Genomic DNA, 20,504 nt, shown 5'->3' on the forward strand with positions numbered 1-20,504 from the left:
CCTGCTCTAGGTAATGTTGCAATTTTCAAAGCTAACATAGAAAATGGCAAAAAAAAAAAAAAAAAAAAATGCTTTTAAAAAAGGCTTTACTTTTCCAAAGACCTACTACCTTGACGCTAATTGACATTGGCCTTAGCACTTTTACCTGGCAATTTTAACATCTACAAATGTGTTTGTGAAAACAATGATGCACGTTACATTCAAACAGCTGTTGCCTAAAAAGTATAATACTTATAGTATTAACACTTTTTGGGGCGCAACAAAAACAAAAACTATGTGCTACAACGGTATAATGTCTTGCAAATGTAACTGAAAGTCAGAAATGCAATAAAACAAGATATAACAACTGGACAGCTCATTAAATGTTGCAATAAACAATGAGATTTTATTAAAATAATCATTATTTAACACACAAAAGTACCAAAAATTGGTGTCGTTGAGTACCGTTATCAATTCCCACGTATTGGGTTTGTTACTGTATCGGTTCAAATGTGAACTGTAAAAAATATTCGAGGAACAAATCGTGGGGGCTTGTCGGGGATCAGTCTTCATCTTCAACGATGCATTGAGTTTATACTAAAAAGTTATATTTTGGTTTCATCTGACCACATGACATTCTCCCACTCCTCTGCTGTATCATCCATGTATCTATTTTGGTGTAAACTCAACTCGTCGTGTTTGGAGGAAGAAGAATACTGAATTGCATCCCAAGAACACCACACCTACTGTGAAGCATGGGGGTGGAAACATCATGCTTTGGGGCTGTTTTTCTGCTAAGAGGACAGGACGATTGATCCGTGTTAAGGAAAGAATGAATGGGGCCATGTATCGTGAGATTTTGAGCCAAAACCTCCTTCCATCAGTGAGAGCTTTGAATGGTTGACCCAATACTTATTTTCCACTATAATTTACAAATAAATTCTTTAAAATTCCTACAATGTGAATTCTTGGATTTTTTTTCACATTCTGTCTCTCAGAGTTGAAGTGTACCTATGATGAAAATTACAAACCTCTGTCATCATTTTAAGTGGGAGAACTTGCACAATCGGTGGCTGACTAAATACTTTTTTGCCCCACTGTATGTAAGACTTTTAAAGTAATTTTGATGGTAGGCTATTATAGCTAATAGACACTTCATGTGTAGTCTACATCATAACACTTATACAACTTAAAATTTTTTTGCGGCTCCAGACAGAACTGTTTTTTGTATTTTTGGTCCATTGTGGCACTTTCAACGTTTTGCGTTGCCAACCTCTGGGCTAACAAGAGAACTATAGAACCTGACGGCCGGTACTACCTTACTTATTAATGGCGGTATGATGCTTAAGTCCTCACTTGTGGTGCCGTCGCATGTTAAAAATAATTTTCACGCTGGTCCTTGGAGACAAAAAGTTTGGGCCCTCCTGTCCTAGTGTTTAACAAGAATTTGGAAAATACTGACTCCATGGCAGAATTCATAATAAAACACAAGACCGCCCCTGGTTAATTTGGGGTGCGCAACAAAACTGTATTTTCAGCCCCCCCATGTACTTTAAGCACATTTAGCCATCAGTTTTACGTGTGCTGAAATGTAATCAGAAGAGAATGTACTCACGGGTTGATTCTGCTGGAGAATCTGTGCCGCAAGATGAGCCCGATGCTGGTCAGGACCATCAGCGTGGTGCACATGGTCCCCTGTGGAGGCTCTCCTTCCTGCCGGGTCAGGTCTGCAGCATCGAGAGCTCCGAACAGGAAAATGCGAAAGTTTGCGGCGTAACAATGGGTCTATTCCTGTCTCTCCAATTGGCTTCGACTCACCGATGGTGGAGATTAGCTCCGAGGATTAGCCGGGATCAACGAGGGGTTGGATCTGGCTGGCAGGAGCGGGAGGCAAACACTCGCCTGCTGTGGCGGGTTTTATTTATTTTACCGCCATGTTGTCAGAACAGCACAGGGGAATAAAGAGCGCACTCCCAACAAGGTTATTCCTAATAAAAATTATCTTGAGTGCTCCCTCTCGGCAAATGTGATTGCTAATGCCGATTAATGCCTTTTTAACGCCACCTATATTTATTTGAAGTATGTATCTATACAGTGTGGTGCCGCTCCACAAGGCTTATTAATCACCTCCAATACAGCAAATAAACTACATTTAATTCATATCTTAATTCATCAGGAATATATCACTTAATATATCACTGTAGGACGAGGTTTAACACGTTACACACCAAGTCAGGAGTAGGCATGCTAATAGCTAAGCTAACCGCTTAGCTGCACCGAGAAATCAGTGCTTAGTCAAGTTTGAGAAGTGTAGATGGAAGCACGTTACGGCAGGAAGTAAGCAGATATTCACAGGAAATTGATGAATAGATCAAGAGTTTTAGAGAGGACAATTATAGGCGAACAAGTATTTGTGTGGTGGCATGTCAGTCAGTTCATAACACGTGAGGCGAGGGCGGATACATCCATAATTTGCTGTTCACATGCTATTTAATAGCGTTAGCGATTTTTACATGGCGATATCAACGCCTCTAAATTTTTTAAAGAAAAGTACAAGTGAGATGCGAAATAAGTACAGTACTTACAGTACTTAAACGTTTTAAGGGGCAACAAAAAAACACCATAAACTGAGGTAAATTCCAGACTATAATCTGCTTTTTTCGTACACCTTTGAATTTTGGCTGATAAGAGTGGGGTTAATCTTCGCCAACAGCCATAATGCAAATAGTTTATTAAATACAAAAATACGATCAAATGGTGTTTTTGCTACGGCGCCATCTTTTGGACGAGTTTGCTCCCTGGAGGTGCTGCTGCGTAAATGCCTGGTTAAAGCTCTGAGCCGGAAGTAGAAGTGCCGTTCCGTGTTCTAGTCGTCCATGGCGTTTCTGCTCGTGTGGATTCTTCATTCATCGATCCGAGCAACGTTTGAAAGTTTTACATAACAACGAACAATTCTTACTAAACCGTCCCAAGTGTGTTGTCTGTCGGAGTGTTTTCATGCATATTTGTACGTGCTACCGTGATGTAATGAAGTGGTTAGCATTACTGTTTTGTTTGCTTTACAGACACCGTTTGGAAACAATGCATGTAAATAAACATTTACAGAATATTTCTGTGTAAATAACGCTTTTCAAAATTTATATCTGCGGCTAATATGGACTTTTTTTTTCTTCGATAATGTATTCTGGAAAATACGGGACATTTCATCATTTTTAAATGTTGCAATAGACCAGTGTTTTTCAACCTTTTGAGCCAAGGCACACCACCAGCAGAAAACAAAAAAATTAAACTCAGCACCAGATATTGAGAATAAAAAGTAATTCTCGCAATTGTTTGATATGAATTTAAACCATAACTAACCACGCACCACTAGAGCTCGTCTCAAAGTGTATTGTCATGATCTGTCACATCACGCCCCGACTTACTGAGTTTTTTTGGTGTTTTCCTGTGTATAGTGGTTTATTTCTTGTCTTGTGCTTCTATTTTTTTAATGTTGTTCATGTATGGATGTATTTTGTGGACGCCGTCTGCTGCTCCACATGCTGTAAGTCTTTGCTGTCGTCCAGCATTCCATTTTTGTGTACTTTGCAGCCAGTTCTGTCTTACATTGCCACCCCTAAGCTTCAATGCCTTTTCTTAGCAGCACTTGCCTTTTGTTTATTTTTGGTTTAAGCATCATATACCTTTTTACCTGTAAACCACCGTCGTCCCTGAAATCTACAAAGCAATTAGCTACCCGCTGATAGTATTACATGGTTACTCTACCGAGCTCTAGACCAGTGGTTCTCAAATGGGGGCACGTGTACTCCTCGGGGTACCTGAAGGTATGCCAAGGGGTATGTGAGATTTAAAAAAAATATTCTAAAAATAGCAACGATTCAAAAATCCTTTATAAATATATTTATTGAATAGTACTTCAACAAATTATGAATGTAAGTTCATAAACTGTGAAAAGAAATGCCACAATGCAATATTCAGTGTTGACAGCTAGATTTTTTTGTGGACATGTTCCATAAATATTGATGTTAAAGATTTCTTTTTTGTGAAGAAATGTTTAGAATTAAGTTCATGAATCCAGATGGATCTCTATTGCAATCCCTAAAGAGGGCCCTTTAAGTTGATGATTACTTCTGTGTAGAAATCTTTATTTGTAATTGAATCACTTGATTACTTTTATGTCTTTTTTTTTCTAAATAGTTAAAAAAAGATCACAACAAATGAGCAATATTTTGCAGTGTTATACAATTTGATAAATCAGAAACTGAGGACAGTGCTGTATTTTACTTCTTTATCTCTTTTTTTTCCAACCAAAAATGCTTTGCTCTGATTAGGCGGTACTTTAATTTAAAAAAATGTTAACAGGGGGTACATTACTGAAAAAAAAGTTGAGAACCACTGCTCTGGACAGTACAGACACTCAATGGCACATTTGCGGATTATAATGTACGGGAAATTGGTATGTTCATGTATCGATTCCTAATTGGTACCCATCCCTACGGACGATCGGTATATGTATTGGCAGCATAAACCACTTATTAAACATTGAAATAAGACAGTCTTCTCTTTTTTGCGTTTATTTGAAAATGCTGGTAAATATCGATAGAAAGGTGAGTCATCATGAGAAAATCTACAATGGATATTAGAAATTTAAAAATGTCTTGCTAGCCGCAGTAATATCGCATGGCGAACACAAGTGGTGACATACTTGAGCGAAACATCACGCCACGTTCAAGAAAATTGGATATTTACACGACAATGTCAGGATATTCACTCTACACGTTTGTGGCGCGAGGCACACTCCACGATTCAAATGTGTCCTTTGTGCAAATTTTGTCACTTTTACTCTCGGAATGTTTTTTTTTTTTGCGGTAACCGCAATTTCCAGTTTTGTCACTTCTAGTCTGATCCAGGTGCATAAAAGCAGCTGGCTTTGGGAGAGATAACATGTTCTTCCGTAGCCTGAAAATAACGATATAGTTTCGAAGATATGTCATGTTCTATATAGTCATGTATGGTCTATAGTCATTCTGCTACCAGGTCACACAGTCCGAGGTCTCAGGGTGCCGTACCGTAACCCAATGAAACCTTCACCCTGTCGAAGCCCAGCCCACTTCCTCGTAGACGGACGTGACTCCGGCGTAGACCGTGGCAAAGAAGTTAGTCCACGCCGCGGCCGCCTCCGCAGTTATGACGTTGGGAAAGACCTCGCCTAAAACCTCCAGGATAACGCCGCTGAGGATCTGGAAGACACACATTCAAGACACTATTAATGTTAGCATTAATTAATTTTCCCCATAAAATAGTTTCTGTGGAATATTTGATTAGACAAAATTGGAGCTTTGAATAGGTCAATCATGCATAACATTGATTTTGATTTGTTATTTTGTGACCAATGACAGTTTGAGAAACAAAGCCTACATGGCATCTTTGTGTTATTAGAGTCAACATTGCCTTCTTGTTTGGTGTGTTGGCGTTTGGAATGACTGGCAGTCTGGCGCTGGCTGGTCTCCATGGTCTTGTCTCTGTGTGGTTGTCAGTCGCAGTTTTTTGGTCATTTTGATTTGATGGTGGTTTTAAAGTTAAAGTTAAACTACCAATGATTGTCACACACATACTAAATGTGGCAAAATTATTCTCTGCATTTGACCCATCACCCTTGATCACCCCCTGGGAGCTGAGGGGAGCAGTGGGCAGCAGCGGTGCCGCGCCCGGTAATCATTTATGGTGATTTAACCCCCAATACCAACCTTTAAAGCTGAGTGCCAAGCAGGGAAGTAATGGGTCCCATTTTTATAGTCTTTGGTATGACTCGGCCGGGATTTGAACTCACGACCTACCGATCTCAGGGCGGACACACTAACCACTAGGCCACTGAATTTTATCGCCTCGGCTTTTGATGCGGGGACCCTTAGCTGCTGGGTCAGGTGCGAGAGGGTGGCAGCTGTTGTGGTTTGTAAATACAAACCCAAAAAACCAGTGGAGGGGGCACATGGTGTAAATGGAAAATAAAAACGGAATACAATTTGCTAATACTTTTCAACTTCTATTCATTCAATTGAATAGACTGCAAAGACAAGATACTTGATGTCCGAACAGGAAAACATTTTTTTGCAAATACTAGCTCATTTGGAATTTGATGCCTGCAACAGGTTTCAAAAAAGCTGGCACAAGAGGCAAAAATGACTGAGACAGTTGAGGAATGCTCATCAAACAATTATTTGGAACATCCCTCGGGTAACAAGCTCATTGGGAACCGGTGGGTGCCATGATTGGGTATAAAAGCAGCTTCCATGAAATGCTCAGTCGTTTAAACAATGATGGGGTGAGGGTCACCACTTTGAACAAATGTGTGAGCAAATTGTCCAACAGTTTAACAACATTTCTCAACCACCTATTGCAAAGAATTTAGGGATTTCACCATCTATGGTCCGCAATACCATCAAAAGGTTCAGAGAATCTGGAGAAATCACTGCATGTAAGCGATATTATGGACCTTCAATCCCTCAGGCAGTATTGCATCAAAAAGCGACATCAGTGTGTAAATGATATCACCACATAGGCCCAGGAACACTTCAGAAAACCACTGTCAGTAACTAATCTGTCACTACATTTGTAAGTGCAAGTTAAAACTCAATGCAAAGTGAAAGCCATTTATCGACAACCGTCGGCTTCGCTGGGCCCGAGCTCATCTAATATGGACTGATGCAAAGTGGAAAAGTGTTCTGTGGTCTGACGAGTCCACATTTCAAATTGTTTTTGGAAACTGGACCTTGTGTTCTCAGGAACAGAACCATCCGGATTGTTACAGGCACAAAGTTAAAAAGCCAGCATCTGTGATGGTATGGGGGTGTATTAGTGCCCAAGGCATGGGCAACTTACACCACCATTAATGCTGAAAGGTACATACAGGTTTTGGAGCAAAATATGTCGCCATCCAAGCAACGCCATCATGGACGCCCCTGCTTATTTCAGCAAGACAATGCCAAGCAACGTTTTACAACAGCATGGGTTTATAGTAAAAGAGTGCGAGTACTGGACTGGCCTGCCTGTAGTTCAGACCTGTCGTCCACTGAAAATGTGTGGTGCATTATGAACCTTAAAATACCACAACGGAGACCCCGGACTGTTGAATAACTTGAGCTGTACATCAAGCAAGAATGGGAAAGAATTCCACCTGAAACCATGTAACAGTGCAAAAAAGTTGGCACAGGGGCATTTTTTACCAATGTGTTGCTGCCATTAAATTCTAAGTTAATGGATTATTTGCACACAAAAAATATAGTTTCTCAGTTGGAGCATGAAATATCTTGTCTTTGCAGTCTATTCAATTGAATACAAGTTGAAAAGGATTTGCAAATTATTGTATTCTGTTTTTATTTACCATTAATACAACATGCCAACGTCACTGGTTTTGGGTTTTGTACATCTATATGATTTGTCCAAGTGGCTGTACAGGACAAAAAAAATGTGTCAACATTGCAACTTTTTTCTATTACCTTTTGTATGTTTGCTTCTTTATCCTAATGTTTTATTTTTTATTTTTTATAAATAGTATTTTTGAATAGATACAGAATCTTATATAAATGAGACATTACTGCGGTACAATATCGATACAATATAATTTGAACGCGTGGAAAAAATTTAAAGAGCTGCTTAGAATGCAGTATAGATTTTTACTGTGCTCTGAAAATAGCTCTGCACAAAAGCCTTTATTGTGTAAATATTTGGCAAGGGACACAAGCCAATAAACTTCAGTGGTGTGAATATTTAGTGTGAGCGGCATTGTTATCTAACACTGCCCTAATCCTCTTGGGAATGAACATGACCACAGCGGCAAAGGTTGTTGTTACTGGAATCCTCTTCCACTCCTCCACAACGGCATCCTAGACATCTTGTGCCCTGGAGAACTACTTGGCCTTTCCACCATTGAGTCATTTTAGATTTAAACCAAGAAGCGCCTACTTCACTTTTGTGTGGTGACCATGTAACGACTTAGACAAAGGCCCAGCAAGACCATAGCTGGACCGGACATGGAGCACAGACTTATGCTGAGAAATTGCCACGGTCTAAAGGGCAGTATACGGAAGGATTTTCCCCAAACTAAACTTAGTCACGGTTCCACAGTTCCTACACTTTATGGCAACGGTTCATGCAATGAATTAGTCCAATAACAGACTGACAAATGCAATGATACATTAGCTTAACTGGACTACATGTAGAGGAGACAAACAGGCAAAAGTTTACGTACACTTGAAAAGAACATAACATAGCTGTCTTGAGTTTCCAATCGTTTCTAAAACTTATTTGTCCGTGAAAGAGTGATTGGAGCACATACTTGTTTGTCATGAAACACATTCATGAAGTTTGGTTCTTTTATGAATTTATTATGAGTCTACTGAAAATGTGAGCAAATCTGCTGGGTCAAAAGTATACATACAGTAATGTTAATATTTGGTTACATGTCCCTTGGCAGGTTTCACTGCAATAAGGCGCTTTTAGTAGCCATCCTCAAGCTTCAAGTTGAATTTTTGACCTCTCTTGACAAAATTAGTTCAGTTCAGCTAAATTGGTTGGTTTTCTGACATTGACTTGTTTCTTCAGCATTGTCCACATGTTTATGTCAGGACTTGGGGAAGCTATTCTAAAACCTAAAAGTTAGCCTGATTTAACCATTCCTTTACCACTCGACATGTGTTTGGGGTCATTGTCCTGTTTGAACACCCAACTGCGCCAAGACCCAACCTCCTGGCTGATGATTTTAGGTTGTCCTGAAGAATTGAGGTAATCCTCCTTTTTCATTGTCCCATTTACTCTCTGTAAAGCAGTGGTCCCCAAGGCCGTGGCCCGATTGGTACCGGGCCGCAGAAAAATTATTTATTAATTTTATTTAAAAAAAAAAAAAAGTGTATTATTTTTTTTTTTTAATTAAATCAACATAAAAACACAATATACTCTTACAATTAGTGCACCAATCACAAAAACCTCAATTTTTCATGACAAAAACGTCCCTTTTTCATGACAAAGAAAAAAAAAAAAAAAAAAAAAGGATCCCCCGCCCCCCACCCCGGCCGCAGGACAAATTATTAAGCGTTGACCGGTCCGCGGATAAAAAATGTTTGGGGACCACTGCTGTAAAGCACCAGTTCCATTGGCAGCAAAACAGAACCAGAGCATAATACTACCACCAACATGCTTGACAGTAGGGATGGTGTTCCTGGGATTAAAGGCCTCACCGTTTTTCCTCCAAACATATTGCTGGGTATTGAGGCCAAACAGCTCAATTTTTGTTCCATCCCACCACATAACTTTCCTCCAGAAGGTCTCATCTTTGTCTATGTTGCTGAAGAAACGAGTCCATGTCAGAAAACCAACAAATTAATCTGAAATGCACCAATTTTGTCAAGGAGTGGTCAAAAATTCAACCAAAAGCTCATGGATGGCTACCAAAAGCACCTTATTGCAGTGAAACTTGCCAAGGGACATGTAACTGAATATTAACATTGCTGTATGTTTACTTTTGACAGAGCAGATTTGGTCACATTTTCAGTAATAAATTCATAAAAGAACCAAACTTCACGAATGTTTTTTTGTGACCAACAAGTATGTGTTCCAATCACTATCAAAAAATAAGAGTTGGAGAAATCAGAAACTCACGACAGCCATGACATTATGTTCTTTACAAGTGTATGTAAACTTTTGACCACGACTGTATAATTCAATATTCTGGCAGACTCTGACTAGGATGCTAAAATCTTACCTTGTTGTAAAGGAGTGTAAAGTGCTAACTTATGATAGTTATCGGTACAGATGTCTACTGCTAAATCTACAACACGGTTGATGGGGTGCAAACGCATTAGCAACCACCTGAAGGGGGCGGAGCTAATTTGCTTGTAAACAAGACCTGCCTTTCAAGGGGGACCTGTTTGCAGAGACACTTGGAAAGTGGCTTGAAATGGTCGTAGAAAATGATTTGACCAAACACTACCATGACAGTGGGTCTGGGTAAGCTTGTGCCTCACCAGTCACTTAAAGCACGAGTGAAGAATGCCTGAAGGCCTGCTAAGTCCGAAAGAGAAAGAGATGATACGGTATTATCTGCTCACAGATGCTACCTGGTTGTTGTTTGTGCACACTGTGGCTTGTCCTGCGTATTCTTAATGCTTCACACGCATGCAGGGTTCTCACAGGAATGAGGCATGAATACAACCTTACCTACTTTACATGTTATGTTAAAATCAGTCTTTCTGAAGGTAAATGCGTGTTGGTGTCTAATTACCACCTATGACTTTATGGTAAAAATCCCAATCTCAAATTTAATGTTCCATAAATTCTGGATTATGAGCTTTTAATTCTTTCTAATGCTTTGAAGAGTTTGGCTTATAAAACTTATACATTTATGGATTTTTCTTGCGATGAGATGGCGACTTGTCCAGGGTGTACCCCGCCTTCCACCCGATTGTAGCTGAGGTAGGCGCCAGCGCCCCCCGCGACCACAAAAGGGAATAAGCGGTAGAAAATGGATGGATGGATGGATTTTTCTCACTGACGGCTATACTGCAAATAGTTTTTAAACAAACAGATACTGAATAGGTGTGTTATTGATTGTCCTATGACCCCATCTTTTGGAAGTGTTCAACCACTGCAATGCTGCCTTGCCCTTCTGTTTAGACTGAGCTTTCAACCGGAAGTACAAGTGCTGTTCTGTCTTGTAGCCGTCCATAGCGGTTCTAATCTTATGGATTCTTCGTTCACTCTAAGCAACGTTTGTAAGTTTTACACTACAACTAAAACAATTCTTACTTACTAAAGCGTCCCACGTGTGATGTCTGTGCGAGTGTTTCCATGCATATGTGTACGTGCTATTGTAATGTGATGAAGCTAGCGTTGTTAGTATTAGCTAATGTGCTAACAAGTTTCTTTGTTAGTATTATTAACTTGCAATGGCATTATTTTGTATGGTTTAGTTTGACAAATTCCTCAGTAAATTCACCAAAACATCACCATGGACTTATTGAGTCTGTATAGCTGATTAGAGACCTCGCTTCCGCAGCTAGTGGGTCCATGACCATGACTTCTGTTTTGCTTTATCAGCCGTTTTACTGCCGTGTTACAGACACCATTTGGAAACAATTAATGTAAATAAATATTTACACGATATGTCCGTGAAAATTACTCATTTCAGAACATTTTAAAACTTTTGACGTACATTGCCTTAGTTAAGTCAGCAGATATCTGCATATGGTAGAGGTTTACCAAAAGAGCATCGCGCGGGGCTGCCGCTTCAAAACAGTTGAAGTCAATACAATTTTGATTTGTCTCCATCTTCCTGTTGTGGGTCACACTGGCTCATACATGCATCCTTCACTGCTGGCATTTCTAATACAATAGTTATATAACTTATCTGTCGGTAGACTCAATATTCAAGCATAAAAATATTCCAACAGGGCGAAGATGCAGTCAAAAGGGAGATTTGTCTGAAAGAGGGCTACGGCCAGTGAATAAAACCCCCCATAAAACAACGCATTCTGAAGAAACAGTCGGAAAGCAGTTTAAAGATGGTCTCAAACAAAATCTATGCAAAATGTTGACCAAAGAACCACCATTACATGTTATGTAGATCCCAACAAGTCCTGTGGCTTATAGTCTGTTGCTGCTAATATATGGAAAACTATTGTTTGCTCCCGAAATTTAGTTAGTGCAGCTTATATACCGGTGCGCTCTATATTCCGGAAAAAACACACGTTACCTTAAAATATGCCGGGTCCACCTTATGTCGAAGAGCATGGGCTTTGCCAACCATCTTCAGCACAGAGGCCGTCTTGTCGGGGTCGTCCAGGTTCTCCACCAGCGTGTTGATGGCATTCATGACTCTGCGTGCGTGCTTCCTAAGCTGGGCGCTCCGCTCCAGCTCCTCCGGCTCCTTGATGTCTTTGAACTGGCTGAAGTATTGCTTGGATGAGGGGAAGTTCACAAACAGTCTGCCAAGGGGGAGAGAGGAATAAGACATGGGAGTTAAGCTTTGGCTCCTGCACCAGTAACATCCAAGAAAAAACAAAAAAGGGCTGTCAAAAGTTAAAACCCTTCACTTAAACGCTGCAGTCCACAGCCACTAGAAAGTTCACAACAACTACAACCAACAAACCTTCCATAAAAATTTCCAAATGGGTGTCACTCACTTTCAACAACTAAAGCTCGATATAGCAGCATAAGCTAGTTAGTGTTAAAATAGTTTAAAATAGCCCTTATAAGAATATCGCCAATACTTGGTTAATAATCAGAAATTAATAATCCCCAAGGGGAAATTAACATGTTCAGCACAATCCCATTTAAAAGCAGACAAACAGTACAGGGAGACAGAACATGATCGCTGACGGGTCTGGCAATTTCCGGTGCCTATTACAAAACAAATGATAAACAGGTATACAAAAAAATTTAAAAAAAATAAAAAATCAGTCAAAGCCTGGGGCCCCTAGAGAGGAGATCCAGACTGAGGAAAAGGGGAAAAAAATCCTCATAGCCATAGCACACAAACATGTGAAAGAGGTAAACATCAAAAGAACATTAAAATATATAATATTCATGTTTTTTAAGAGGACTCTATAGGCGTAATACTATACTCCCTTAGTTGCATTGTTAACCAATCAAATCCACTTTATTTATATAGCACATTTAAACAACAAAATGTTTCCAAAGTGCTGCACAACAACATTAAAAACAACATTCAAATACTATCCTGAGCTCCACCAATGACTGAATAAAAACAAAAAATAAATACATATAAAACCAATATATAAACAATATAAAAAATATGATTAAAAACGATTTTAAAAGGGTGAAACCAATTAAAACAGTAAATATAAAACAACATTTTAAAAATACAGAGGACAACTCACGGAGTGTTGAAAGCCAGAGAATAAAAATGGGTCTTCAGTCGAGACTTAAAACACTTCACTGTGGAAGCAGTTCGAATATGGAGGGGCAGAGTGTTCCAGAGTTTAGGGCCGACCACGGAGAAGGCCCTGTCTCCCCTGGTTTTTTAGTCTGGTCTTGGGCACCTCAAGCTGGAACTGGCTCTCGGACCTCAGAGCACGCGCAGGATTGCACGTTTGGATGAAGTCCGAGATATGAGGTGCCAGACCATGTAAAGCTTTAAAAACAGAGCAAGGTTTTAAAATCAATTCTAAAATGAACAGGGAGCCAGTGCAAACTCTCAAGGATTGGGGATATATGCTGGCGTTTCCTGGCCCCTGTTACAAGTCGTGCTGCCGCGTTCTGAACTAACTGCAACCGCGAGAGAGCTTTTTGGCTAATGCCAGCATAAAGTGCATTGCAGTAGTCCAGGCGACTTGAAATAAAAGCATGCATGAATTGTTCTTAAAGGTTAACATTAAAAAACAGTTTTACCTTTGCCAAAAGACCGAGATGATAAAAACACTATTTTAAAAATGCCATTGACTTATTTGTCAATGACTTATCTATAGTGACGCCAAGGCTGGTGACCTTGGGACGCACATAATTTTGCAATGGTCCCAAGTCAATGAGGGCCAAACCAAAAACAAAAATTTCCGTTTTTCCCTCATTCATTATTAAAACATTCTGGGCTAACCAAGCCTTGACGTCACAGACAGTTGAGAAGGGGTGTCAGGGGGCCGTGGCCTTTTGAAACCACCTCGCACTTGCCATATTTTACGGTTCAGAATGCTAAAAAAGAATGTGTTCATATCTTTTATGGGGTTTGTGAATGATACGCAAAATTCCCCAAAAAGTACAATTCCCCTTAAAATGTGCTGACCGCTTCATTGGGCAGGAATGGTCTTTCTGCAATATTTACACTTGAAATAAAATCACCCTGACATCCAATACAGCATATGATTGTGGCTTGAAGGAATGTAGTTTCACAGCAGGTTTCAGCTGTGGAATGTGAGTATTGACACGATGAAAGTAGTGTAGGCCTCCAACTGTGTGAACCTAATGGTATCAGGATAAGGTTGTTATTGTTTGGATGAGTGTTGGTGTAAAGTACATCCTTAGATTGCAGTCATTCAAGTGTCGTTTCAACCGTAATCGAATATTCTTCTGCACTGTTGAGGCAGGGAAATAGGCATGTCTCGCCATTTCACGGCTAATGTCAGAGGACTTGTTCACATTGCAGGTCAATTCTGATTCCCCCCATCAGCTTTTTTTCATATCAATATGAACAGTCCAATTGTGAATTTTTACAATCCAACCCAGGCTTCTTTCGTATGGGGATATGAATCAGATATGTTTGCGATGAGACTACAGTCTAAACAATCGGGTTGCGTTCATCCAACATACACGCCACCAAATAGTAAAACCCGTCACAACACTGTCAGAATAGACAGTTGCAAATGAGCAGAAAACAGGTCAATCGAGTTGCGTTCTTCCAACCTATACTATACGTCAGTGGTCAGCAACCTTTTTAAGCCTGGTCTCAGACAAAATACAGCACAAGATATACCCCTGACAGACACTCACGTGCTCAATACCACAGTAGAGTGGAATATTCGGAAACATACGGAAAAATCCCATGAAGAGCAGGGAAACCCGCGAAACAGGCTTGTAGGGATGAAATGGCCTGTGTTTTTTCCTGACCTAACTTATATACAGTGGGGCAAAAAAGTATTTAGTCAGCCACCGATTGTGCAAGTTCTCCCACTTAAAAAGATGACAGGTCTGTAATTTTCATCATCGGTACACTTCAACTGTAAGAGACAGAATGTGAAAAAAAAAATCTAGAATTTTAAAGCATTTATTTGTATATTATGTTGGAAAATAAGTATTTGGTCAACCATTCAAAGCTCTCACTGATGGAAGGAGGTTTTGGCTCAAAATCTCATGATACATGGCCCCATTCATTCTTTTCTTAACACGGATCAATCATCCTGTCGCCTTAGCAAAAAAACAGCCCCAAAGCATGATGTTTCCACCCCCATGCTTCACAGTAGGTATGGTGTTCTTGGGATGCAAGTATTCTTCTTCCTCCAAACACGACGAGTTGAGTTTATATCAAAAAGTTCTACTTTGGTTTCATCTGGCCACTTGACAGTCTCCCAATCCTCTGCTGTATCATCCATGTATCCATTTTGGTATAAACTCAACTCGTCGTGTTTGGAGGAAGAAGAATACTGAGTTGCATCCCAAGAACACCATACCCACTGTGAAGCATGGGGGTGAAAACATCATGCTTTGGGGCTGTTTTTCTGCTAAGGGGACAGGACGATTGATCCGTGTTAAGGAAAGAATGAATGGGGCCATGTATCGTGAGATTTTGAGCCAAAACTTCCTTCCATCAGTAAGAGCTTTGAAGGGTTGACCAAATACTTATTTTCCACCATAATTTACAAATAAATTCTTAAAAATTCCTACAATGTGAATTCCTGGATTTTTTTTCACATTCTGTCTCTCACAGTTGAAGTGTACCTATGATGAAAATTACAGACCTCTGTCATCATTTTAAGTGGGAGAACTTGCACAATCGGTGCCTGACTAAATACTTTTTTGCCCCACTGTAGATGACATTTTGTTTTTATTCACTCATTGTGCTTATTGCCGTTTTACCAATTCCCTGTTATTTTATTTCGCAACTAAACAAGGGAGTTACAGATGGCACTATGGGCAACCCTGCTGGAGAAGCTAACTATTCATGGCCACTATAGTCCTAGTACCGTAGTATGTGTTCATTTGGTCACATGGGCTGCGATGAGGTGGCGACTTGTCCAGGGTGTACCCGCCTTCCGCCCGATTGTAGCTTAAAGGCTACAGCGCCCACTGTGACCCCGAAGGGAATAAGCGGTAGAAAATAGATAGATAGATGGTCACATGGGACGCGAGTCAGCTTATATCAGCGTAGTAAAATCAGCTGTTCACCTGGCGGGTTTTTCCTTTGGATAAAACGGGGAAGTCCTTCTTGAGCTGTCACCCTGTTTCATCATATATTACTGCCTTTGCCCATAAACACAAAATCCATACTTTGGCGCAATGTTCACAGACTCTAGTATTTGTTAGCTTCCTGTTACAGTCGAGCGATGACGATTATGACGGTGGGCTCCTTGGCGGACGGAAGGGCCTAGGCAAGTCCCAATGGGCCGCTCGCCTTTACGGGAACTTTACGGTTAGTGGAAGACGTGGCAGATCTTCCAGCCGAGTACCGCATCGCTGGAGAGAGGAAGCCGGTTGATTGCTGCCCAGAAAGTGTGGCTGAATTTCCAATGATGCTTTCCCAAAATGCAAGCCCTCACACGCTAGGAAATGTCTGATGCCTTTCAACGGTGAACCTTAATGCACTGTTGCCACCCTATGATTTATGAGCAAGTCATGCAATGTGCATTTGTGAGACGAGCAGGTGAAGTGCTCGCGGGGGGTGACCAGTCGAGAGCAGCGAGATGAGACCCTGAAAAGAGAGAGAGGCAAGGCGTGCGGGTGTAATCAGGGGTTAAAGGGGAACATTATCACCAGACCTATGTAAGCGTCAATATATACCTTGATGTTGCAGAAAAAAGACCATACAGTATGTTTTTTTAACCGATTTCCAAACTCTAAAGGGTGAATTTGGCGATTTAAATGCCTTTCAATTGTTCGCTGTCGGAGCAATGACCTTTCACCCGTGACGTTACAACGGGGAGCAATCCGCCATTTTCTCAAACACATTACACACACCAAGTCAAATCAGCTCTGTTATTTTCCGTTTTTTCGACTTTTTTTCCGTACCTTGGAGACATCATGCCTCGTCGGTGTGTTGTCGGAGGGTGTAACAACACGATCAGGGACGGAATCAAGTTGACTTACGTGGAGTGTGAATCGATTAGCACAGCATGCTATTTAGGCTAGCTGTATGTACATATTGCATCGTTATGCCTCATTTGTAGCTATATTTGCATCCAGCCTTTCCCTCCACCCACATTAATGCCAAACAAACACATACCAATCGACGGATTCAAGTTGCACCAGTGTTGGTCACCCTCCAGATGTGGGTGTCATAAATGTTATTAATACATATTTTCTAGTATTTTCGCGATTGAGCTGTAAGGTCCCAAAGATCGACTTGTCGATTGCGATCAGCGGGTTGGTGACCCCTGCTGTAAGTCATCAAATAGAGATACAAGTCATAATACTATGTCAAAAGAGAATGTTACAAAATAGTTGGCAAATGGGTAGAAAACAGGTGAACAATTGTGTTGCGTTTATCTGACAAACTGTACGTCATCAAATAGCAATCTGCAACATATTTCAACGGCAAAATAGACTGTTGCAAAATAGTTAAATTAGCAAAGAACTAGGCGAACGATTGGGTTTCATTTATCAGACATATACCTTATCAAATAACGACACAATTCTACGCCAAAATAGTTGAAAAATAGTTGACAACGGAGCAAAAAAAACAAGTGAACGATCATGTTGCGTTTTTCCGAAATATACTGTATGTACGTAAAATAACGACGTGTCATAATACCAAGCCGAAATAGATTGTTGCAAAATAGTTGACAAATTAGTAGAAAAACAGACAAATGATCGGGTTGCGTTTATCTGACATACGTTATCAAATAGTGATGCATATCTTAATTCAATGGCAAAATAGGCTGTTGCGAAATAGTTAACAAATTAGCAAAAAAACTGTAAAACGATTGGGTTGCGTTTAAACGACATGTTATCAAATGATTCAACGCCAAAATAGATGGTTACAAAATATGAAAAAATGTACAAAAAAAAGTTGACCGATCGTGTTGCATTTATGCGACACATACTGCATGTGTACATCATCAAATAGGGATATGAGTCAATACAACGCCAAAAGAGACTGTTGCAAGATAGTTACCATATCAGCAAAGAAACAGGTGAACAACTGGTTTGTGTCCATCCGTCATATACTCTACGTAGTCAAAAAGCGATACACATCGTAATACTAAGCCAAAATAGCGGATGGCAAAATAGTTGACGAGTGATCAAGTTGCGTTTATTCGACATATACGATATCAAATACAGATACATATCATAATTCTACGCCAAAATAGAAGGTTGCAAAATGCAGGCAAACGATTGTGTTGAGTTTATCCGACATATGTTATCAATTAATGATACATATATTACAACGCCAAAATAGTTGACAAGAGTAGAAAACCGGTGTTGCGTTTATCTGACATAAATATCACTGGCGATATGAGTCATAATTGTACGCCAAAATAGATGGTTGCAAAACACTTAACAAATTAGCAAAGAAACAGGCAAACAATTGGGTTGTGTTCATCCGATATACTGTAAGTCATCAAACAATGATACGCATCATAATACTGAGCCAAAATAGACCGTTGCAAAACTGTTAACAAATTAGCAAAAATGACAGGCGAACGACTGAGTTGCGTTTATCCGACAAACGTTAACTAACGATACATAGACAATTGCAAAATAGTTGACAATTTAGAAAAAAAACATGGCGAAGGATCAGGATTCGTTTATCTGATAAAACATCAAATATTGTTACGCAACATAACACTATGCCAAAATAGACGGTTAAAAAACAGTTGACATACGAGCAGAAACGATCAGGTCGCATTCATCCGTCCAGAAATCATTAAAAAGTGATACGAGTCATAATTCTACGTGAAAATAGACTGTGGCAAAATAGTTGACAAATGAGCAAAAAAAAAACAGGCGATTAATCGGATTGTGTTCATCCGACATTTGTTTTTATGTACGATACATATAATTGAATGTCAGACCATAGCAAAATATTTGCCAATTGAGCAGAAAACAGATGAACAATCGGGTTGCGTTGATCCGACCAGAAGTCATCAAAAAAGCGATACACGTCATAATTTTACATCAAAATAGACTGTGGCAAAATAGTTGATTAAATGAGAAAAAAACACGCGAACGATCTTGTTGAGTTTATCCGACCAGAGATTCAAAAAGTGATAGACGTCATAATTCTGGGCCAAAATAGACTGTTGCAAAATAGTTGACAAATGAGCAGAAAACAGGCGAACGATCGGGTTGCGTTCATACGACATACTGTACGTCAAATACGGGTCATAATACTAAGCCAAAATAGACAGTGGCAAAATAGTTGACGAAAAAGAAAAAACAAAACAAAAAAAAAAACAGGCAAACGATCGTGTTGCGTTTATCCGACATACTGTATGTGCAAGTCATCAAATAACGATATACGTCATAATTCAACGGCAAACTAGACGGATGCATAATAGTTAAACTATCAAAGAAACAGGCGAACGGTTAGGTAGCGTTTATCCAACATACACGTTATCAAATACATATTATACGGCACAAAATAGACGAATGCAAAATAGTTGATAAATGAGCACAAAACAGGCGAACGAATGGGTTGCCTTCATCCGACATACTTCAAATAATACGAGTCATAATACTAAGCCAAAATAGATGGTGGCAAAATAGTTCATAAATGAGCAAATAAAACAGGTGAACATTGAGGGAGCGTTTATCCGACATTTAGGTTATCAAATATTATATATATATATATATATATATATATATATATATATATATATATATATACTGTATATATATATATATATATATATATACACACACACACACACACACACACACACACATATCACAACTCTACGCCAAAATAGAATGTTGCAAAATAGTTGACAAGTTAGAAAAGGGACAAATGATCCGTTTGCGTTTATCCGACAACTGTTATCAAATAGCGATACATATAGAATTAAATGCCAAAATAGACTGTTCATAAAGAGTTGAATTAGCAAAAAACAAACGATCGGGTAGCATTCATCTGACCAGAAATCATTAAAAAAAGCAATATGCATCAACATTCTACATCAAAATAGACTAGTAGTTGAAAAGATCAAAAAAACAGGCAAACGATTTGATCGTGTTCTTCCGACAGTTAAGTTATCAAATAGTGTTACATATCAGAATTGAACGTCATAAATCAACAGTTGCAGAATAGTTGACAAATGAGCAAAAAAAACTGTGAAGGATCGTATTGCGTTCATCCGACCAGAAGTAATCAAAAAAACGATAAGCATCAATATTCTACTCAAAATAGTTCACAAATGAGATAAAAAAAAAAGCAAAAAAATGGCGAACGATCATGTTCCGTTTATCCGACATACATTATCAAATATCAATACATATTCCGATTGAACGTCATAAATTGAAGGTTGCAGAATTGTTGACAAGTGAGCAAAAAACAGGTGAATAATTGTGTTGAGTTTATCCGACTAGAAGTCATCAAAAAACGATATGAGTCATAAGTCTACGCAAAAATACTATTGCAAAAAAAAAATTAAAAAAATTGTTGAAACAGGTGTACATTTCCTTCTTAATCTTTTACGTGCAACATATCCATTCCGAAATTGTTGACTATGATTCCACACAATCCTTGAACTTGCCACCAATGCGCCATGACTGAGACCTACCCGAATCGGAGCCATGTTTACTTCATAACATCACGTTTGCACGCATTTCCATTCAAAATTTTGTTTTTGTAATGTCAAAGACTA

General features: G+C 39.4%; 1 protein-coding gene across 1 annotated transcript in view; it reads right to left on the reverse strand.

Moving 5' to 3' along the window:
* Positions 1-4,537: 4,537 nt before the first annotated feature.
* Positions 4,538-20,504, reverse strand: part of LOC133556163 (cytoglobin-1-like) — a 31,820-nt gene continuing 15,853 nt past the window's right edge. Inside the window, exons 3-4 of the mRNA XM_061905824.1 lie at positions 11,726-11,957; positions 4,538-5,219 (exon numbers count right to left, since the gene is read on the reverse strand). Of these exons, the coding sequence (XP_061761808.1) occupies positions 5,067-5,219; positions 11,726-11,957 (385 nt within the window). The 3' untranslated portion in view covers positions 4,538-5,066. The remainder of the gene's footprint in view (positions 5,220-11,725; positions 11,958-20,504) is intronic.

Source organism: Nerophis ophidion, linkage group LG07 (genome assembly GCF_033978795.1).
Source record: "Nerophis ophidion isolate RoL-2023_Sa linkage group LG07, RoL_Noph_v1.0, whole genome shotgun sequence".
Taxonomy (NCBI): Eukaryota; Metazoa; Chordata; class Actinopteri; order Syngnathiformes; family Syngnathidae; genus Nerophis; species Nerophis ophidion.